The sequence below is a fragment of the Muntiacus reevesi genome, chromosome 3, assembly GCF_963930625.1.
Source record: "Muntiacus reevesi chromosome 3, mMunRee1.1, whole genome shotgun sequence".
Lineage (NCBI taxonomy): Eukaryota > Metazoa > Chordata > Mammalia > Artiodactyla > Cervidae > Muntiacus > Muntiacus reevesi.
In genome coordinates, this window is record NC_089251.1 from 155,552,857 (window position 1) to 155,577,100 (window position 24,244).

The window sequence follows — 24,244 nt, forward strand, 5'->3', positions numbered from 1 at the left end:
GTTTATCATGTTCCTTCTCAAGACTTTGTATTTGCTTAGAAAATGTAGTATTGATTATTTTCTTCCAAAGGTTTTATGAATTATGCTCAGGTGGGAGCACTGTATCATTATGTCTTATTACTAGCTTGTATGAGTTGGTTTTTTAAATTTAAAGCAGCTGTGTACTTGTGCACATGTGCAAGTTAATCCTAAAGAAATGCTGGGAAAGTCCCTGCTCTTTAATGTTTTGAAAATCCCCAATACATAGTCTATCTTTTTCTGGAGTTTCTTTTATATACATATAAATATATTTCCCAGAAAACAATTGGTCTTTATTGGGTTTTTAGTCAGTTTTCTTCCCTTTTGTGAAACTAATAGGAAGATTTTTATCTTATTTTCATTGATTTACCATTTATGGTCTTTAAACTCTTCTAACACCCCCATGAGACAACTTAAAAACACCCTCTTCTCTTTTTAGAGCACTTTATAAGTTACATGCTTTACAAGCTTCCCAGGTGGAACTAGTGGTAAAGAACCTGCTTGCCAATGCAGGAGACAAGAAAAGAGGGTTTGATCCATGGGTTGGGAAGATCCCCTGGAGGAGGTGCATGGTAACCTACTCCAGTATTCTTGCTTAGAGAATGCCATGGACAGAGGAACCTGGAAGGCTATAGTCCGTGGGGTCTCAAGGAGTCTGAAGCAACTGAGCATGCACAAGTTACAAAGCTCTTTCTTGTCTGGCATGCCCCTCACAATGACTCTCTGATACCAGTATTGTTATCTCAGCTGACTAAGAAGCAATTCCCAGGTGGCTCAGATGGTAAAGTGTCTGCCTGCAATGTGGGAGACCCAGGTTCGATCCCTGGATCAGGAAGATCCCCTGGAGAAGGCAATGGCAACCCACTCCAGTACACTTGCCTGGAAAATTCCATGGATGGAGGAGCCTGATAGGCTATAGTCCATGGGGTGGCAAAGAGTTGGACACCACTGAGTGACTTCACTTTCACTTTCAAGGAGCAATTAGAGTAATGAAGGTTAAGAAGTACTTTGCCTAAGGTCACACAGCTAGTGACAACCACAAACTCAGGTTCCCCTGACTTTATATAGAGAACTTTCCCACTGCTTCATGGAGCAGTTGTCTAGGATACGCTAAGCCTTCACAGACACAGAACATGGTGCCAAAATAGACTCAGAATTTAAGTCTGATGCCTTTAAGAAGTATTTTCTTTTAGTTTAAAAAATAAACCAACACAAAAATAAAAAGTAAACCAAGACAAACTATTTACATCTACAGTTAATTTTAAGTTCATTTAAGATGTATGTATCATTATTAGCATAAATAGAAATGGGGCATTAATAATTTGTATCCATGGAGAATCTATACCTCATTTCTCTTTTATTAAGAAAATCTTTGTGATGATGAGAAAATTTCAGTTCAGTCGCTCAGTTGTGTCCAGGTCTTTGCAACCCCCTGGACAGCAGCACGCCAGGTTCCCCTGTCCCCGAGCTTGCTCAAACTCATGTCATCGAGTCAGTAATACCATCCAACCATCTCATCCTCTGTTGTCCCCTTCTCCTGCCTTCAATCCTTCCCAGAATCAGGATCTTTTCCAATGAGTCAGTTCTTCACATCAGGTGGCCAAAGCATTGGAGTTTCAGCTTCAGCATCAGTCCTTCCAGTGAATATTCAGGACTGATTTCCTTTAGGATTGACTGGTTTGATCTCCTTGCAGTCCAAGGGACTCTCAAGAGAATTTAAAGCCAACTAAACAACAGAGGAGAGTGGAAAAGTTTGCTTAAAGCTCAACATTCAGAAAACTAAGATCATGGCATCTGGTCCCATCACTTCATGGCAAATAGATGGGGAAACAGTGGAAACAGTGTCAGACTTTATTTTGGGGGCTCCAAAATCACTGCAGATGGTGACTGCAGCCATGAAATTAAAAGATGCTTACTCCTTGGGAGGGAGGTTATGACCGACCTAGATAAGCATATTAAAAAGCAGAGACATTATTACTTTGCCAACAAAGGTCTGTCTAGTCAAGGCTATGGTTTTTCCAGTGGTCATGTATGGATGTGAGAGTTGGACTGTGAAGAAAGCTGAGCACCAAAGAATTGATGCTTTTGAACTATGGTGTTGGAGAAGACTCTTGAGAGTCCCTTGGACTGCAAGGAAATCCAACCAGTCCATCCTAAAGGAGATCGGTCCTGGGTGTTCACTGGAAGGACTGATGCTAAAGCTGAAACTCCAGTACTTTGGCCACCTCATGTGTAGATTTGACTCATTGGAAAAGACCCTGATGCTGGGAGGAATTGGGGGCAGGAGGAGAAGGGGATGACAGAGGATGAGATGGTTGGATGGCATCACCGACTCAATGGACATGAGTTTGAGTAAACTCCGGGAGTTTGTGATGGACAGGGAGGCCTGGCATGCTGCGATTCATGGGGCTGCAAAGAGTTGGACATGACTGAGCGACTGAACTGACCGACTGACTGAAACAACAGAGGCAGGCAACTCTAGTCATTTGAATTTTCTCTTTCTTGGTCAAAAGAAAAGCATAAAGATATGTGAAAACTGTGACTTCTGAATGATGGTTTTTAAAAATAGACTTTAAAATTTTTTTTAGTACTGTCTTAGGTTCACAGAAAATTAGAGTGGACAGTTCAGAGTTCCCATACCTTAGCCTCTCCCCTCTGCCCACCCCCCAGAGTTTCCCTTGTTATTAACATCTTGCATTATTAGTGTAGTGTATTGCTTGTAACTGATGAACCAATAATAGATTATTATTAGATAAAGTTCATATCTTGCATTACCCTTTGTTCTTTGTGTTACCCGGGTTTTTGAGTTCTAACATATGCCTCATACCATCTATCCACCATTACAGTATCATACAGATGAGTTTCACTGCCCTGAAAATCTCCTGTGCTCCCCCCCATTCATCCTTCTACCCCACCCTGCAAACCTCTGGCAGCCACTGATCTTTTTACTGTCTCCACAGTTTTGCCTTACAGTATTCTTGTAGTAATATGTTTCCGTTTCCTCCATGTCTTTGTGTAGCTTGACAGCTCATTTCTTTTTATCACTGAATAATATTCCATCATAGAAATGTGTTGGTGGTTTAGTCGCTAAGTCGTTTCTGACTCTTGTGACCCCGTGGACTGTAGCCCGTCAGGCTCCTATTTTTAGCACGGAATTTTTCTAGGCAAGAATACTGGAGTGGGTTGCCATTTCCTTCTCCAGGAGATCTTCCCAACTCATGGATTGAACTTGAGTCTTCTGCATTGCAGGCAGTTTCTTTAACATCTGAGCTACCAGGGAAGCCCTCATGCAAGTATGAACCACAGTTTATCCACTCACCCATTCAAAGACATCTTAGTTGCTTCCAAGTTTTCATAATTATGAATAATGTTTCTATAAACATTTGCTAACTTTTATGTGAACATAAGTTTTTAATGCATTTGGGTAATTTCCTAGGGGCAGGACTTCTGGGTTGTATGATAAAGGTGTTTTTAACTTTGTAAGAAGCTGCCAAAGTGTCTTCCACATTTGATAGTTCTGTTGCACTGTATCCTCACCAGCATTTGGTGTGGTCAATGTCAACCTGACAGATGTGGAGTGGTACTTTATTATTGTTTTAATTATCATGAAAGAGAATTGCTTTTTAAATCTGTTAGACTGGCCAGTCTAAATCAGCCTTAAGACAGCTGGGTTAACTCTTCCTCAATTTAGTATTTTTTTTTCACCTTAGATATATCCTTATAATTCTAGTGAGGAAATCTTAGGAAAAGCCTTTAAGAAAAATCATGTACTCAGAACAAAGAGAAGGAAATAATAATAAGCTGAAGCTGAGAGTGTGTTGTCATGGCCAGTGTGTTTGATGCTGGTAAGGAGCAGGGATAAACATGATTTAACAGCAGTATTCAGGATGATAAAAGGGGAGAGTATGAGCTGGCAGCCAGAAGTGTGCAGTAGATTGCAGATTGCCAATAAAAACATGAATGAAAACATTTTACCCAGTAGTTGGATTTAACTGCTTCATATCTCAGAGATACCATAAAAGAAGAAATATCAGCATTTGACTGTAGTGTGGTTGCAGGTAGTTTAAAAAAATAAGAAATCAAAAATATCTCAAACTGATGTTAGGAGGAGAGCTGGTAGAGCAGAGATAGGGGCTGCCCTGCCCCATAGCCCCTTGGACCTTATGGCTTTAGTTCAATCAAGTGGACTTCAAAGTGCCGGCATTTGTGGGTTTTTGCTTTAGGGCTAGTAATGACAAGAGCTGATATAAAAATACTCTAGTTCCCAAAGCCCTGGAATAGATAAATCTGTGCTGTTCTAAGTCACTTCAGTCATGTTTGACTCTTTGAGACCCTATCGACCATAGCCCATCAGACTCCTTTGTGCATGGGATTCTCTAGGAAAGAACACTGGAGTGGGCTGCCATTTCCGTCTCCAGGGGAATCTCTCTGACCCAGGGATCGAACCCACGTCTCTTACATTTGTCTCCTGCATTGGCAAGCAGGTTCTTTACTACTGGCACCACCTAGGAAGCCCAAATAACTCTAAGGCACATGTTCTACCCTATCGGGGGGTTTCCAGCCCATTTGAGCCAATGGTTGGGTGGTGCACCCTTTACTGGCGCACCCTTCTCTTCCTCATCTCACTGACCCACTCCCATAACCGTGCTTTTGGGGATGAACTTTCAGTTATGCTTCTTGCACTGGCATCTTTGTCTCAGGGTTAGCTTCTAGAGAAACCCAGGCTCAGACAGTTGTTGGTTACCCATTTATTCAGAATCCTCCATCCCCTTTAGTTACTGTGCCTCCTTCTTTCAAGGCTGTCCTGAAACTTCCCCTTTTATTTGCCCTGGAATCCATTACACTCAGCCTGCAGGTGCCAGGTCCCCGCAGCCAGAGAGCACATCTGGTAAATCCTTCACAGTGCAGAGGGAATTACGTAAATGCAGTGTGTTAACTCTCCCTTATGTCTTTGCATTTTAAAGGGGATCCTTGGAAAGACCGAAAGTCTAGCGATGAAATCTCAGATTTCATGCCACCCGAATGAAGGATATCGTTTTGAGCAGCCTCATCACTTCCTTTAGCTCTGACTCTGGTACTCTTTGGACTATCTGGGAGAAAAAGAGCAGAGAAACTAGTCATTCTTTAGTGACAATCAAATTTACAAATTAAATGGAAGGCACTAGAAGAAGAATTTGAAGGAAAGCCAAGGAATTTAGCCAAAAGCAGCAAAAATAATAAAATAGCACATTTGTTGATTTTAATGGAGGAGAAAACAGCAACCTACTCCAGTATTTTTGCTGGGAAAACCCCATGGACAGAAGAGCCTGGCGGGCTATAGTCCAGAGTCACAGAGAGTTGGACATGACTGAGCAACTGAGCACGTTGATTCTAAGACACTTTTTCCTGCATTTTAACGTCTCTGAAATCAAAATGCATCTTATAATCAATAGCATCTCTAGTTATAACCCTCAGGTAGCAGTCACAATGTTATGGCCATTTCCTGTGATGTAAAATTAAGTCATAGCTCTTCGTGTCACTTTGGTTGAACTATGTGCACTGTTGATAACAAGACATTGAATTTAATTGCTGTTTAAGTGTCATTAATATAATACTGTGATTTAGGATTAAAACAAACAGTTTTCACATATGTGGAATGTTGCTCAGTTGCTCAGATGGTGTCTGACTCCTTATGACCCCGTGGACTACAGCACGCCGGGCTTCTCTGTCCTTCACCATCTCCTGGAGTTTGCTCAAATGGAGAATGGGACAGGAACAAATCAGCAACACATAAATTTGATATTTGTTAAGCAAGTTAATTGTCACTAGGTGGATGATCCTAAATTCCATGTTTTCTTAGAAAGCAACAATAAAGTACTTTACAAGACATGAGAAAGGGAGGAAGATGCCCACTATTAGAAGTTGTATTTTATTTTATTTTTGAGACTCATGCAAAAGGATTGCCTATCATAGATACTGCAACAGTGGCAAGAGAAATCACCAAATGACTCACAATAGATGAATAAAATATCGGCACAATAGCAGGCTGGAGGAAATGAATCATGCATTGCCCAGGACTATCATTAAGATGTACAATATACATTTATCAGAAACTTCCTGCTGCCTTTGAACAGAATGCCCTTAATTTACAGCATGATACCACTGAGGAAAAATTAAAATACGTGTTTAATTGTTATCAATTACCCTGCTTTTCATAATCCAAACACACTCTTGATCCTTTTAAGGATCCATTTGTGGAACCCTCCTACACTGTTGGTGGGAATGTAAATTTGTGCAATCATTATGGAGAACAGTATGTACAGTGTGGAGTTTCCTTCAAAAACTAAAAATAGAGTTGCCATATGATCCAGCAATCCCACTTCTAGGCCTATATTATATTTTTGTTTCAAGGCAAAAAGCATTCTTAAAGATAAAGATCAGTTCATAGTAATGAAAGATTTGATTAGTAATTTATAACAAGTGTGAATGTGTATGAAAGAACCACAAGAAGAAAAATTCACAAGCTAGATTTTAACATGCCTTTTTCAATATTTGATAAAAGTAGTGAGGCAGAGAGAAATCAGCAAGGATACAGAAATTTGAACAAAACAGCTAAAGTTAAGTTAATGAACTTGTATGAGACATTTGCATCCAACAACTGCAGAATTCACATTCTTTACAAGCTCACGTGGAACATTTACAGAAAGTCCATATGCTGGGCCACAGAACAATTCTCAGTGAATTTTGTGACTGAAGTCATTCAAAAATCTATTCTGATCAGACTTTTAAAAATCTATAACAGTTAGTTAAGAGGATAATAGAAAATTCCTGTTTGGAAATTAACCAATGCATTTGTAAACAAGTCATAATGTGAAGGTGAAATTCTGATGGCAATTAGATAAAGGAAAAGAGAAAAATGTTATCAGTAGTCAGACAACATTTGATTTGTATTTGCAGAAAAATCCAAAGGAATTTACAGATAAATTTTTATACTTGGTAAGAGATATTATAAGTACCTTATTAGAATTATTGGAATTTAGCAAAGTTGCTGAATTCAGTCAATATATAAAAGTCAAATATATTTCTACATACTAGTGAAAACACTTAAGAAAGAAACATACTATCCATTATCAAAAATACCAACTACATAGAAATAAACTAACAAAATTGTGTAAGATCTCTGTGGAAAGATATAATGCTTAATAGAGAGGCATTAAAGAAGACCTAAATAAATAAATTAGAACACAATTATAAAGATACCAAGTATCTAAAGATTTAGTGCCATTCAGATTCTCAACAGGGTTGTGTGTATGTGTGTTTGTAGCTTGATGAGGTGATTCTAAAATTTATGTGAAAATGCAGAGAAAGCCTATTATACTTGACATCAAAACACTTGTTATACAACTCTAGTAATTAAGATGGCCTGTTGATAAAGCAGATAGAACCATAAGGTGGAATGGAGTCAGAAACCAACCCATCCATATGTGGGCACTTGGTTTATGACAGTTCACCCAGCAGTGGTGGTGAAAAACTAGAATGTCCAATAAATATTGTTAGAACTAATATTCATATAGAGAAAAGTGAAAGGGACCACTCATATTAATAAGCCCCAAGTGAATTACAATTAGGGAAAATCTCTAAAGGCTTGCAATATATATATAGGGAAAAGTCTCCATGACTGTAGGTTAGGGAAAGATTAAGTCGTAAAAAACTAACCATAAACAGAAGAATTAATAAATTTGACTGCACTAAAATTAAAAACTTCTCTTTATTGATATTAAGAGATAGTGAAAAGAGCCAGAGATAGAAAGTATTTGCAATACCTATACATAAGAGAAACAAACACCTCCCTCCAACTTGGTGGCTCAGACGCTAAAGAATCACCTGCAATGTGGGAGACCTGGGTTCGATCCCTGGAGGAGGGCATGGAAACCCACTTCAGTATTCTTGCCTTGGAGAACCCCCATGGACAGAGGAGCCTGGGGAGCTACAGTCCATGGGGACTTCGAGCAGCTGGACACGACGGAGCAGCGAAGCACACAGCACACACATAAGAGAAACACAACTGAAGAAGGGCAATCTCCTGCCTTCCCTCCTGCTCCCAGCATGCTCTTAGGGGTGGGCTTCCTGCTGTTCTGTGTCTGATTTTTGTTGTGGCTTTCTGGGAGGAGGAGGGTCCGTGGCCCCTATACACAGTAACTACTAAAAGGTGAACATAACTACATCTTTTGGTAACACACACACACACACACACACACACACTCAACTGAATCACTTTGCTATACACCTGAAACTAACACAGCATTGTAAATCAACAATACTTCAATAAAAAATAAAAATTTTAAATTTACCTGATCATTTTAAAAAGTGCTAATTTTCTTTTGAATCTATAACAATCAATTTTCCATAAGATGTTTTCATCTCATATATTTAAGTGAGATAAAGGTTTAGGAAAATACAAAAGGAAAGTGAAAAGATAGCCTGGGTAAAAAACATAGTGATTCTCTGCTCTTAGCAAAGCAGAAAAAAATGACTAATGTAACCTCACAGTGGGGAAACTGAAATGTGAAAGGGAAGGTAAAAGAAGTCCAAGTAGGAAAAAAAACAAAGAAATTTAGACAAAGGAGCTGAGAAATGATGAAAGATAGTATCTAAATGATCAACAATGAAGAACTTCTACAACATTGAGAAAAACAAATAGTAGTGATTCTTCGGATTTTAGAGGAACTCCTAATCTTGGATAGAAAAATCTTTCAACTTAACATAAATAACAGAGCCTCTAAACTAGTCCTGGGAGAAACCCTTAATTGTTTTCAGTGGAATATTTTAGAAATAAGGGCAAAATGAGAAAACAAAGCTTTTCTTGGAGAGTTCAATAGAAGGTATATGGGGGAAAATCAATAGATAGGAACATTTTAAAACAGGAATAAATTCAAACTAAGGAGAATCTGAAATTGTTAGCATGCAGAAATCAGAATTTTTGGTATCCCAGCTTAATGAACAGGATAATTTTAATTTCTTAAGAGTTTTTGTCAATTCATTTTTGTTTTTTTCTTTTGGAGTTTTCTGATTTTAAAGGGGAAAAATGTTTTGAAAGTATTAGACTATGAAACCAGATACTTGGTGTTTACCCTAACTTTACCAATAGAAATGCTAATTAGAAAGCATCATCTAATAACATTGTAGCAATTTTATGGTCAAGGCCACAAAAATGTTTACAAACAATAGCCTCATTTCTTTCCCTGAAATACCTTTTGATTTACTAGTCTATACAATCTACTTTTGACTATTAATTTTCCACTTTGTTGTTTGTTATTTTATCTTTTCTACTGTTGATCTTTTGGCCATTTTGTGGGTAAGTAGCACCTCGTTCAGAGAGGAGGGGGAAGGAAACTAAATAAAAAAATAAATGCATTTGTTTACATTTATTGTGCTTCCTGTTAATCCTGCCATGGAGAGGTCTAGTAACAAAGTTTGACACTATTGACTAAAATGATTCTGTTCAAATTAGTCCTGTAAACCAAGAAAACACAGACACCTATGGGAGCCTAGCAGGTAAGGGAAATGAGTGCCTGAGTCACTCAGTGATGGATATTATGGTAATTTTGGGTAGTACATGCTACCCTGAAGGAATTACAATATTTCAACTTACACAACATACCTTATGGCTGAATTAGGCCCACAGGCTACCAGTTTATAAAATCTGCACCGTTAGCATTGGTAATAAAACATGTATATGCTTAGATGTCATAAAAATGAAAGTGAAAGTGAAGTCACTCAGTCGTGTCTGACTCTTTGCAACCCCATGGACTGTAGCCTACCAGGCTCCTCCATCCATGCAATTTTCCAGGCAAGAGTACTGGAGTGGGTTGCCATTTCCTTCTCCAAGGGATCTTCCTGACCCAGGGACTGAACCCAGGTCTCCTGGATTGCAGGCAGACACATTACCATCTGAGCCACCTGGGAATTGTTGCTCTAGCATGCTGACATAATTATGAGCTAGTTGATATGAAGACCACCAAACAGGGACCAAAAACAATGAGTTAAACAAGTCACGAAGTACAGGGTTAACAAATGAACAACTGGGACCACCATGGTTCCTAATAATAATTTACAAAGAAGTAACTCTTGTAGAACTTATCCTAAGCCCAAAGTAAACCAATCCTTCTGAATGTGTGTTCAGAGCCTTTCCTACAAAGGTGCTCAAAAAGTATTTTTAATCATTAAGAATAACTTTTAGAGACAGAACAATATGTTACATAGATGTCTACACTCACAATATAAGTTTCTGTGGCTTTATAATAGAATAGATAGTTGAAACAAATCCCAAACAATTTCACATACTTATTGGGAGATTATTTTAATCTTCAAATAGTGAGGTATATATTTAAGATTTTATGTTGTTTCTGTTCAATTTTTTTCAGGGAAAATTTCATGGAAACCCAATGCATGTAGCTGTGGTTATTTCAAATTGTTTAAGGGAAGAGAGGAGAATATTGGCTGCCGCCAACATGCCTGTTCAGGTAATATTTTCTCCAGTTGCAATCTTTTCACCCAGAACTCAAGTTTTCTAAAACAGAAATTCTAATCTATTTTCCAACTGTCTTCTTCTATCTATATTAATGGTGCCATCATCCATTCATCCAATTGGAATCAAGGTCTTAGGATCATCTTTGAATAGTTGCTTTTCTCTGCCTTCTTACTGAGGTAACTACCAAGTCTTTGCAGAGTTTGTTTCTGGAATCTCATCTATACGTTCTTTTCTGTTCCCGCTGCTCTCACTCTGGTCTGTGGTCTTACAGCACCAGCTGAGGACAGAGTAAGCACTTCTGGATAAATTCCTGCGTGCCAATCTGGATAAATTCCTTCCTTTCAGCATGTTTATGCTCAGGGACAGTCTTGCTCGAAACCCTTCAGTATTTCCCAGTTTGCTACACCACAGGTCCAACTATTCCATAAGCAGGAATTTTGTCTTACAGAAACTCCATAAATACTTCTTGTCTGTTTGAGTGTGCTCTGCCCTGCCATATTTTAGAGAACATTTTATCCCACTATACTGAATGAATTCAGAGTCCCCATCAAAACTAAGCAGAGGAGTTAATGAAGGCCTTAGGAATACTCCATTTAAAAAGGAAAGAACATGTAGATAATCAAGTTTCCAAATGTCATGCTGCATAATTTAGTGATTCACTCTACTGTATTTATTTTTGAAGATCCAACAAAAGTATCTTTTTTTCAACTATTAAAAATTCTCAAATTTTCTTGCTGCTAGTTTATGGTTGTTTCTAGAGAACTATGAGGTTTTAACAACTTACTCTTATTTTTTAGATGTGAATAAGAATGATATCACCTTTAATTTTAAAATCTAAAGTTAGTAAGTTTCTAAAGTAAACATAGTTTGATTCAGTGAAAATTTGGATGAAAATTAAGATTCTATATATGACATTTTCATATATTCTCAGTTGTCCTTTTTGGTAGCCCTCTTATCTCTAGTCATTATATATATATGTGTATGAGTGTGTATTGTTGTTATTGTTCTCTTCACATTTCAGGTATCAGCCAAGTTAGAAACATTTATTTGAATAGATGCTAATGAAAATCATTCCTCAAGCAATCTTCTAGTACTACATACTGCCACAAAAGAAGCACTGGTTTGTAAACTTCAAAGCAATAGACAATATAGAGAGATACAGAGAGAGAGAGAGAAATAACTGGAGCCAAGATGAGAGAGAGGGAATTTTACAAATCATCTGAAGAATGTGATGTAGTTGAAAGAACATTTCATTGAAAGTTAAGCCCCTGGGTTCCACTTGAGGTTCTGGGACTCATTTTCTATTTAGTCGTCACTCTTTCTAATCATACCTCCCTATCCAAGTGTAAGGTGAAGGGTTTATGGACATTCTCTCAACTCAGACATCTATGTAAACGTTATATCTAAAGAACAAACTCAGATAGGTTATTAGAGTGGCCAGGAAACATGGCTTGGAGTAGCTGGTTAGTCTTTCCAATAATACTTAACTAGGCTAACAGTTTACATATTGTTTGTAAACTCTCTTTGTTCCAATATAAAAATAAATTTCATCCTGGCAGGTTCAATATCCCTAATTCTGAATTCAAGTACAACTTAATGTAGTTTCACATTTTATAGAATTTCAAAAGTCACATGGGTCTGATGTAGAAAAATAGGAAAAAAATTTTAACCGTAAAATCATCTGTAATTTCACTGTTCAAAGATAACAAATGATAATATTTTGGTGTATGTATTCTTCCAATCACATGTGCTTGAGTTTACATATCTATACATATATCTAGGTATTTATAAGTAAATACATACATACACAAGCAACAAAGATCACAAACATATAGTGTCTTATAATTTTGCTCTATTTCTTAATACTTTAACACTACTCATATGTCCTTAAGGCCTCCCCAGGTGGCGCTAGTGGTAAAGAACCTACCTGCCACTGCAAGAGATGCAAGAGACATGGGTTCGATCCCGGGGTTGGGAAGATCCTCTGGAGGAGGAAATGGCAACCCACTCCGGTGTTCTTGCCTGGGAAATCCCATGGACAGATGAGTCTGGTGGGCTGCAGTCTGTAAGGGTCGAAAAGAGTCAGACACGACTGAAGCAACCGAGCACACACACACGTACGTCATTAAATAATTTTCTGCAGCATGGTTTTTAATGGCTGTAGAGTATTTCATATCATACTGATCCAGACCTCAGTTCAAAGTTTATTACATATACTACATTCATCATAAGCCTGTTTCATCAATATGTTGAAGTTTCAGGGATTTTGCTGGCAGTCCAGTGGTTAAGTCTTTGCCTTCTAATGCAGGGGGGTGCAGGTTTGATCCCTGGTCAGGGAGCAAAAATCCCATATGCCTTGCAGCCTATAAGCCAAAACATTAAAAAAAAAAAAAACAAACCAGAAGTAATATTTTAACAAATTCAATAAAGACTTTAAAAATGGTTCATATAAAAAATGTTTTTTAATACGTTGAAATTTCAAAACGTTTTTCCAGGGACCTCTGGAGAAATCCTTACAAAGTTCTTCAGTTTCAGAAAGACAGAGGAATGTGGAGCACAAAGTGGCCGCCATTAAAAACAGTGTGCAGGTGAGTGGTCTCTTAGAGATGGCAGAAAAGGGAGCAGTGGCCCCCCGTTCTATGCACCTTCTCTTGTGTGCCCAAAGTTACCGTGTACAGGAATCATGGGGCACTTTGTTATGAGATAAATATCTCTCACACACTATGTTCATATTAGAAAAGGTTTCTTTGGGGAAAGCTTTGAACTTCAATTTACTGAAAATTGAAATCACACCAGTCTCTATCAGCGAGAAGCCATGTGGCTTCAGTCAAGTAAGTTACTTTGCATCTCCAAGCCTCTGCTTCTTCATCTGTAGCAGTAAGGATAACCACTCTAACAGGCTGTTTGGGAGGACTACATGAGATTTAATACTATATGAAAAGCCTTTAGCTTAGATTCTGACATCTTTATGTCTGAGCAGAAAACATCACTAGATTTGGGGAAGAGGAAAAGCAAAAATCTCAAAGACAGAAATGAAGAGGAAACACAGAGGAGGCATAAATATTTTCTAAGAGGTAGAGAGGAAAAATTTTAGACTGTATTGTCATAAACTATATCCTTTGATAAAGGAGACTTTAAACAAAAAGATAGTTGGTACATTAATACAGAGCTATATGGAGCTAAGTGGATAAAGTATCCGTATTATAAAAAAGATGTTAGCATCATTTGGAATTTACTGAGAAATGAGAGACATGATGTTGAAATTTGCAAACACTCAGGAAGAGAAAATGGAAGAGCAACTTCAGTCTGGTTCTTCCAGAGCTATTCTGTTTTCATGGGAATTAGCTCTTTAGAAATTGTGGTTCTATAATATATAATTAGTTTGGGATATTACTGGAGATTGGAAGCACTAAACAGTGTGTTTTTAAATACTGATAATGGATGGTATTGTTTCATTGACATGATTAATTGCAATAACAGAGTATGTTTTCTTTTGTAAAAAGATGACAGAACAAGACACCAAATATTTAGAAGATCTACAAGATGAATTTGATTACAGGTATAAAACAATTCAGACAATGGGTAAGTTTTTGTTTTGTCTACAATTCCACAAAGGGACATGACTAGGGTTTCTTCTTTCCTGAAATAATTGATAAATTAATCTCCTTTTTTTGAAGAGAGGATGCAGGAGAAGAGAATTTAGTTTACTTCCTCCTTTTCTTTTCATATAAATATGTATTTTTCACCAACCATTCAAATTATAAAGCTCATGAGAAATAACCCCTATATCAGAATAGTTCTCCAAAAGCTAAGAACATTTTCCTGTAGAATCAAAATATTGTTACTACAACTAAGAACAGGAATAATAATTGTCTATTATGATCAGGAAATTACTAATATTATCTCTAGGTGAGTTTTTTACCACAATTTTTAAAATTAAAAGTAGAAATGTTATTCACTCTAGGGAAAGTAGAAAAAAATTACAAAATTTAAAAATCACACAAAATTCTGCTATCTAGCTATAACACCATCAAAATGTTAGTATATTTTGTTCCAGCCTTTGCCTACATGTTCAAAATACATCCACAGAAATTTATTTACAAAAAATGAAATCATCTTGCACATAGTTTTTGAATAGTATTTTAAGCTAAATTTTTATTTTACATATTTCCTCATATTAAAAAAATCTTCACACACATAATTTCAATAATTATATAAATATCAAAATGTAAGGACACTGCAATTTATTTCACTATTTCTTTGTGGTTAAATATTGAGGTTGTTTACAATTAGGTGTTTTTAAAGAAATGTAAGGAAAGAATGAGAATATTTACAAAGATCTAAGATTTATAAGTAATAATAGATTGGTCACTAAAAGTGTGCTGCAATTACTAGAACAATTAGAGAGAAATTTTAATCAGGTCTAGATTAGTTAATAGGACTGTACCAGCGTTAATCTACTGGCTTTGACCATTGTACTATGGTTATGTTAAACATTAGAGGAAGCTGTGTGAAGTCTATATGGGAACTCTATACTATTTTTCGTAACTTCTTGCAATTCTAAAATTATTTTAAAATAATTTTTAAAAACACATTAGATATAAATTCTTTTTATAGATGATTTACAAAATCATCCTTAACTGTTGAAATACTAGCTTAAAATTTATCTGGAAGGAAGTAATATGGATGATTGTGATCAAATGCTTATTAACTTCCTATCTAATATTCAAAAGAGAGGATGTTACTTTTTCCTGGCATAGGTGAGATGTGACATGTTCTCCTGGCACCTTCAGGATGTTTTGACTCCCATGAAATGTTGATTATTATTATGTTATGATTATAAGTATGTTCATGAATTTGTATGCACAATTGTATGTACAGTTTTTGTGCATGCATAATTGTTTGTATGTACAAATTTTTTTCCTTTGGAAAAATTCACACAACACAGGTTTCATCAGATTATCAAAGGGGTCCATGATCTTAAAAAGGTTTAGAACAACTGCACATTTAATCAACCATTACAGTTCATTGAAAGCAGCCTCACTCTATATTTCATATGTGAACTACCAATTTTATTAATTAGAATACAATAAAATACATTATAACAATAACATTATCTTGAACTTATGTTATAATTAGTTACTTTAATATCTTTCAGTACTTCATAAGCAGTATGAAGCATAAAAATGATTATCACTTTAATCACCAAGTATTTATTTTGTTGGTTATAAGTGAAAGGAAATGTTTTAAGTGAAATGAAAGATACATGGGAAACAAGTTATATCCTTGCTGGTGAAGAATGAAAAGTATTAGCTAAGTTTTGAGTTGATAAAATGCTGTCTAAGCAAGAGTGTGCTATACCTGGGATCTAGGAGTTAGTGAATTTGTGGATTAATACAGCCAGAAATACTTAGAGACCAGTGCTATTTTGTGGAGAAATTTGCCACAACATTGTTCAAGAGCCTCTTCTTCACAATTACTGAGGCCCTATCAGTGTTCCAGGCCTTCATTTAGATATATGAACAGTTAGGCCTTCATTTAGGTACATGAACAGTTGGTATAAATAGTCACTTACTATATACCAACACATTTTTAAGTTAAAATTAAACAATATGATGTTTCTTGTACTTTTTCCATTTAAGAGGATAAATCATTTGGGGTTTTTTCAGCCAGAGATTTTTCTTAATTTGTAACTCCCACTTCTGGTTTCACTGTGAGTCTAGCTTGTTTTGCAAAGAAAAAGAGAAAGCAAAGGATTTAGTCATTATTAGTTCATGAGACTGTGTATAAAAGTACAAGCCTTGCAGGAGATGGAGTCGAGGCATCAGGAGGGGTCAATATGATTTAATCATGGGCACAAAGAAAGACCCCTTCTTTTCTTACACATGCCAACCAGCCAAGGTCATTATCAACGCAGAGATGATCTAATAAAGAGTCTATTATAAAAACATTGTATCTCCTCTCTCCCGGCCTCTAAAAGAATATTGTGAAGAATGGTGTTCTCTCAAGGTCTGTAAGATAGAGAGTTCATCTCTGGCATGCTTGGATGTAATCCTTCCTGGCAATATGAGCAGTCAGGGATTTACTTCTAAGCTCATCACTAATGGCCCCATTTCTGCTCTTACATCCTGGATCTTAGGGTGGCAGGTTACAGCCAGCTTGGCTTTCAGGACAGAGACCTTTTCCTTGGAGAGGACTCTAAATCTGATCTCTTCTTCACAGACCAGGGTGACAAGAACAGTGCCCTAATGAATCAGGAAGTTCTAACTCTGCAGGAAATGCTGAACAGCCTGGACTTCAAAAGAAAGGCTAGTGAAGAACTCTAATTTGGCCTTTTGTCTACTTTTCTCCTTTTTCTGCATCTAGTCCTACTGAAATGAAGCTCTTTAATTTTATCAGTTCAATTAATGCTGAATGATTTTATCAGTTCCATTTATGCAATGTTTCTAGGATGAGTATCATACTGTTTGCCATGCTTCTCTACCTAAGTTTACAAATCAGACTCTCTCTAGAGTCTATTTATTCTGCTTATGTGGTACCTGTACTATAGAGGAAAGCTCAGTTGTGTCTGACTCTGCGACCCCGTAGACTGTAGCCTACCAGGCTCCTCTGTCCATGGGATTCTCCAGGCAAGAATACTGGAGTGGGTTACCATTTCCTTCTCCAGGGGATCTTCCCAACCCAGGGATCGAACCCGGGTCTCCTGCATTGGAGGCAGACCTGTACTATAGCTACCATTAATTTCAAGGTGAACATTTTACCCAGTTTTTATTTGCCATTATTTCAGACATGACTGTTTTAGTTGCTGTACTTAGTTGCTGAAATGGGTTCTACTGTATATGTATAATTAAGATATTACTTGATGACTACTAAAATTTTATTGCAGAAATGTGTCTCAGTTTCTATTATGAGAAATGACATTGTACTAAATAATTTTGTAGATTTCAGGATAGTCCACTGAATCCTGAACATATTCAATCTCATCTCTTCCCAAGGAGAGGGAGAATATTTTTCTGGCTCAATAAAATATTTTAAAAGAGGGGAAATATCTCTATTTCAATTCTACCTCTCTTTGAAAAGAGACACAACTGAAATTAACCGGTTACTGAAATCGATAGTTTATTTATATAAGTTTGGTTTCACTTTTTTGTGCAGGAATTTGTGTAAGCACAAATATTTTCACCCTAAATCAATTGTAAACTTAACTATATATCAGATTTTAAATATGTAAATATTTAACCCAAGATAAGCTCAATACTTTTGTACATAATGAATTTATGCTATACATTTTATGCATGCTATCTTAAGATTTTAAGAAGGGGAACCTCAGAAATAATTCAGTTCATTCATCTGACTGTATAGATGAGAAAGCAAAGGAAAATGACTTGCTCAAATTTACATAGCCTGTGGCCAAGCCAGGGTAGAAATTCACATCTTCTAATCCCTAAGCCTTTGAAAATTATCCTCTTCCACTATGCTTCCCCAAACCCAGATAAAGTGGTAATAAAAACTAATGTGTGTGTGTGCTATAACGCTTGAGTTGGGTCTGACTCTTTGTGACCCTATGAACTATAGCTGGGCCAGGCTCCTCTGTCCATGGGATTCTCCAGGCAAGATTACTCCTCCAGCGATCTTCCCAACTCAGGGATCAATCCTGCATCTCTTAAGTCTCCTGCATTAGCAGGCAGATTCTTTACTAGGGCCAACTGAGAAGCCCAAAAACTAACAGAGAGAGGCTCAAATTTTAGTCAGTACATTTAAGAATTAATGCATTAAGATATTTATAAGAATGTAAATTTAATTTATAAATGGCTTTTTAAGAAGCAGATAAATGGCTTTTATGACTACAGGATTCAATATTGTCACAAGAGTTACAAATTCAACATATTTATATTAATGATATGAGACTTCTGTGAGATATTATGAGAATGTTAACTGTGATCATAGTGTTTTCTTCACGATGTTATTGAATTGCAATAATTTAATTATTTGAAAAGGTAGTCCTATGGCAAATAGAAGGTAGTATTTGGTAAAATATTTGGTCAAAATTTTAACCCAAAGTTTTATCTCCCAGGTTAGGCAGACTGTTTTCTAGATTGAATTGTGACTGACTTCGGTTGTGTGTCAAAAAAATCTTCTCAGTAGTCACTTTTGTTTTTAGGAAGCCCTGAATAAGATGACACAAATAGTGAATGAGACAGACTTGTTAATGAACAGCATGCTGGTGGAGGAGCTGCAAGACTGGAAGAGGCGGCAGCAAATCGCCTGCATTGGAGGTCCACTCCACAATGGGCTTGACCAGCTTCAAAACTGGTAAAACGCGCTGACTTTAGTTTCTAGTGAAAACCACAGGAAATACACACACACAGCTTCAGTATCTCCGAGCTGGAGAATGCAGGCTTAGACCTCAGCGTCAGTTCATTCAGCTTGTTGATGGCTTACGAGCAGCTGGAACTCTTGAATACAAATAGATGTAATTGTCTAAGTGTTCTTAATTCCCATTCCTTTGGGGAGAAAAATAAAGTATCTACAGAAATCTGTAGAATGCATAAGAATTGCTTATTTTCTCCTATATAATATGTCAATATGTCAGTCTTAAAAGACTCAAATGAATTTTTTTCAAATCATCAATAAATACACTTTCTTGAAGAGCATGAGCAGCACTGGCTTCAAACACTCTATCTCATTTTTAAAATGTGTATCTTAAGATGTCAACATAAAACTAAGCATTAATTTTGTGTTTTTAACAAAGTGATCTGTTTTTGTAGATAAATGACAAGTCTCAAGTGGCTAATACAATTTGGCATCTGCTGCCTGTGTACACATGCACACAATCATGTACAGATATTATCCTTTGTACTAAACAAAGGTTTATAGGGTTTCCCCCTTCATCAGTGCAAAAGAAAATTCTCTGAGTGAAGGAACAATTAGAAAATATAATGAAAAAGAAGGAAATTTTTTGATTGAATCGAAAATTGCTTTCCAGGGGTGCAATCCAATTCGATGAAAACACAGAAACTGGGCACACTTGTACTAAAAGCTCTGCACTCCAGGACTACTTCTCAAGAAAAGTAATTGGACGCTTTTAAAAATTTATTGATTTCCTTGGGGAAATATTTTGATTCACTAACCTCACTATCGTTGTGAAAACAAGATAAACAACAAAGGGAGGAATAGAGAGCATAGCAGAAATGGTGCTTATACCAAATTCAGTAAGGGTTTGACAGTTCTTTCTACCATGTTATGGGGAATAAACTTTAGAAAGAGCTGCTGTCAGGGCACATGGACTTAGTAAGTGTGATGAGACTTCTGCCTCCTCTTAGTTGGAGGCCCTGTCTGTGTGCCTTTCAATCTCCCCCTTTCCCAGACTTCCAGCCCAAGCTGCCACCTCCATTTCTTAAGTGAGATCCAAGGTGTAAAACTCTAAGCAGATAATTTTCTTCAGAAAGGTCCATTGACAAACTTTTGGTTAATACTTAGGACTTGTATAAATATATATGGGGGGGTCACATTTTTTCTGTCAGTATTCTTACACATAAGATTCTTCATAAGATGTATTTTTAAAGTTTTAAATTTGCTCTCTTTGCACTTTAGCAAGTACCATCTTTTAAAAATATATGTGTTTAATAGACTTTTTAAAAAAGATAATTAAAAAGAATTTGGGGGGACTTTCCTAGTGATCCGGTGGCTAAGACTCTGTGCTCCCAATGCAGGGGACCTGGGTTTGATCCCTGGTTGGGGAACTAATTCCCATATGCTGCAACTAAAGACCCTGTGTGCCACAACTAAGACCCAGTGAAGCCAAATACATAAAAATACCTTAAAAAGAAAGGAATTTGAATCCAGACATTCACAAAATTTTCTAAATGATTTCTTGTCTAAAACTGAAGGTAAAAAATTTAAAACATTGAAAACAGTTAACATCTATCAAGCATTTCAGAGAAAAGCTGAGTAAGGAAAATAAACACAAAAAACACTGTCACTAATCTAATGGAATTAAATTACCAATTAATTTAGTAATTATTTAGTAATACTTGCTAAATAGTTTAAATGGTGGAGTTTAGTAGAAAAAAACTATCTGCATTTTTCATTGACTGTTCAATAGCTTTACACTGTTGGCAGAAAGTCTGTTCCAACTCAGAAGGCAGTTGGAGAAATTAGAGGAGCAATCTACGAAAATGACATACGAAGGAGATCCTATCCCATTGCAAAGAGCACATCTGCTAGAAAGAGTCACCTTCTTGATCTACAACCTCTTTAAGAAGTAAGTCAACGCTTTGCTCTACACCCGTAACTTAAACAAATTGTATATCAACTATACTTCACCTTAAAAAAAGAGAGTAAGTCAAGTGTTACCCATTTAGATGCCTCCTGGCAGCTTCAGTTCTATGTAGTTGGGAGGACACCCTGGTTGGCTTTTGGTGTTCAGGTGAAGGAATGGGAGAGAAGTGTTAAACAGTGAGCTTTAGGGTGCAGTGAATAAAGCTCCAGAGTTCCAGAAACATTTTTTACTCATCACTGTTTATTCATCAATACTTCTTCTATCACTTAACCCAGTTTTTCATGAGTGACCATGTTGCCCACCCAAAGTTCATTTTTCATATTTTAGAAAAAAGATTTCAAGGATTTCTACTCAAGTATCGATATATATTCAAGAAATGAAGGGTGGAGAATATGTTTATGTTTATAAGCTCATCTAAAGAAAAAAATATTACTGTGTACCAGAAATCCTGATATCTAGGTCAAAAATGGCATGAAATTAACTTTCTACTTGATGTTTATTATGATAAAAAGAGACTGGGGCTTTTCTTCTTGACCTAAACATAATAATTAAGAATTATTTACTGTTGTTACTTAGGGAAATCTTTAGGCATTTCCCGTCTCTTGGTAATTATTTATGTGAAGTCTTGGAAAGATTTGAGCCTAATGGGAGTTTGAATGTCTTATAAGTGTAGAAAATTTGGATTTTATAAGAGGACAGCATCCTGTTACTCTATGGTTTTCAGCCTGTCAATGTCTTCAGTGTTTTCAAATGACACGCTTTATTTCCTTGGACCCCAGCTCATTTGTGGTTGAACGACAGCCATGCATGCCAACCCACCCTCAGAGGCCAATGGTACTTAAGACTCTCATCCAGTTTACTGTAAAGCTAAGGTAAGCAGAATATATTCTATTGTTTCATATTTATGGTACTATGGTCAATGTGTAATTAAGGCTCATTTCTTTCAATGTTGCTTTCATGCAACTATTCTTTATTGAGTGTCTCCTGCATGCCCAACTATGGTAAATTAAATACCCACAGAAATATTAAGGTGAGAGCCCTGCTTATAAAGAGTGGAACGATGAAGATGAGGACATGAGAGCTATTAGCATGAAAGTATGAAATCACAATTTCAGATGACATGGGGTTAACTGCTCAGAAGATTGACTTGAGAGAAGACTCGGGAGCCTAGAAAATGCCTTGCAGTCACTGTGAGGAAGGAGGGAAGAGCAGGGGTGTGAGAGTGAAACTATCAGAAGTAAGGACTTTCTAAAATAAGGAGTCACTGTTCTATAAGCATGGGGAGCAGGGAGAGGGAGAATCGAGACGATAGATTGGGACAGGTTGGAAGGTTCAGATATCCTATCCAGTCATATAGTGGCAAACTCTTTACCTGTGATCACGCAGCAACTAGCTTATTGAATTTTCCATGAAAACTCTCAACACCATGATTTCCAGAACATCCTTATTATGAACTTGATTTAAAGAGAAATGATTATGTTGTTGCTGCTTTATCTATATATGTGCTTCTTTTCATTTTCAGGAGCAAACTAACACATACAGCTTTCCTAATGACAGTTTTAAAATAATGAGTTTGACTTCAGACTTTCAAAGATTTTCATCATGCCTCAGTCTCTAAGTCCCAAAGCTTTAAATTCCTAATCACTAGGTCATCTCTGGAAAACTGAAATTCCAGACCAGTACAAGAGGTTGTGATGCCATGGTAGATGGTAGTTAAGATCCCATGATAGCATCCCTGGTCACAGGTGACTATTGAAAATCCACTTTTAGTTTAGTTTCATTTTATCAAGACATATTAACATACAACACTGTATAAGTTTAAGCATAAAGACTTGATGTGCATAAATGGAATAATGACGATTACAGTAAGTTTAGTTGACATCCATCACCTAGGAACTTCATTTTTAAAAGGAAGGCATTTGTCTTTCATTTGCATTTCAGAAACCCTACTTGAAATTCTGAATCATTTCCTTGTGTGAATTTGCACCACAACACTAAGAAACAAAAATAAAAGGCAGAAACCAGGTTCCTTTTTAAAATTTTATTATTTTCAAATGTATTCCTTTCTCATCCCCACATCTCTATACAACCCAGAAAATTGTAACACTAAAGGGAAATAGGATAGAAGGGTGGTGCATATATCCTGCTTTCCCTTGAGACACCCCTATATGATATATTCAGTCTAAGATGTTCTCTGGGGCAAAAGGGAAGATGAGTAGGATTGCTCAGCAAAGAACTCTGAGGGGAAGAGGTCCTTGAATGGGCATCTCCTGGCATGTTGTTTAAACTGACTGCCAGAGCCATAGACCGTTAGTGCCTGGCAAGGGTATTCTGCCCTCCTCTTCCATCTAGCTGTTCAGTCCCCATTCTTTTCTGTACCCAGTTCCCCCATTGTCTTGACAGCTGATTCTTTACTTAGTATTCAAGATTTTTCCTAAAACCCCACTCTACCAAAATATTCCATCCTCCTATTTCAAAGAAAAGAGGTGACATGGGACTCCTTTTTGTCGTCAGCACTTAGCAGTGAGTCAGATCCTTCCTGATACAGGATAGAGAGGAAGGCATAAAGGGAAATCATTTCATCTTACTTCATATGACTTCCTCACTACCAGCAGCTATATTATTATATCCCAAACCCCAAAACCAATTCTGGCAGGATTTTTAAGAAACCTTGATACATTCTTTTTGTTTTGTTTGGGTTGTTTGTTATCTGTGATTATATTTCTCAAATGTCAATCAGTTGCTTATCACCATCCTTTAAATTTCATCTGTTTAGCTGGACTTCTTCCTGTGATGTATCTCCATGTCTACTCTGCTCCTTCCTTAATCTTCATTATGCCAGTTTCCCACTGCCTGGGGCTGTATTGGGTTTATATAAGAAGCTCAATGCAGCTGAGTGAATAAACAATGTTTGGGATGAGTGTATATGTAAATGAATGAGTAAGTGAATGACTGAATGAATACCTCTGAAACTGAACTGAACCTGCAGAGAGGTTATGTCAGAGGGTACAGCTTAGAAAAATTGGGGAAAGCTAAGGAGATACCACCAGACCACCTGAGCTGCCTCTTGAGAAACCTGTATGCAGGTCAGGAAGCAACAGTTAGAACTGGACATGGAACAACAGACTGGTTCCAAATAGGAAAAGGAGTATGTTAAGGCTGTATATTGTCACCATGCTTATTTACCTTATATGCAGAAATGCTGGGCATCATGAAAAACGCTGGGCTGGAAGAATCACAAGCTGAAATCAAGATTGCTGGGAGAAATATCAATAACCTCAGATATGCAGATGACACCACCCTTATGGCAGAAAGTGAAGAGGAACTAAAAAGCCTCTTGATGAAAGTGAAAGAGGAGAGTGAAAAAGTTGGCTTAAAGCTTAACATTCAGAAAACTAAGATCAAGGCATCTGGTCCCATCACTTCATAGGAAA

At 36.9% G+C, this 24,244-nt stretch overlaps 1 protein-coding gene across 3 annotated transcripts in view; it reads left to right on the forward strand.

Moving 5' to 3' along the window:
- The window catches only part of STAT4 (signal transducer and activator of transcription 4), a 98,559-nt gene that overhangs the window by 46,642 nt on the left and 27,673 nt on the right, over window positions 1-24,244 (forward strand). For 2 of the 3 annotated variants that reach the window (XM_065927711.1, XM_065927710.1), the window contains exons 4-10: window positions 10,422-10,520; window positions 13,024-13,116; window positions 14,032-14,110; window positions 16,751-16,840; window positions 18,694-18,841; window positions 20,634-20,792; window positions 21,590-21,682. In XM_065927711.1, coding sequence (XP_065783783.1) covers window positions 10,422-10,520; window positions 13,024-13,116; window positions 14,032-14,110; window positions 16,751-16,840; window positions 18,694-18,841; window positions 20,634-20,792; window positions 21,590-21,682 — 761 coding nt within the window. Of the gene's footprint in view, window positions 1-10,421; window positions 10,521-13,023; window positions 13,117-14,031; window positions 14,111-16,750; window positions 16,841-18,689; window positions 18,842-20,633; window positions 20,793-21,589; window positions 21,683-24,244 lie in introns of all 3 variants that reach the window. The other variant, XM_065927712.1, reaches the window with a different exon arrangement.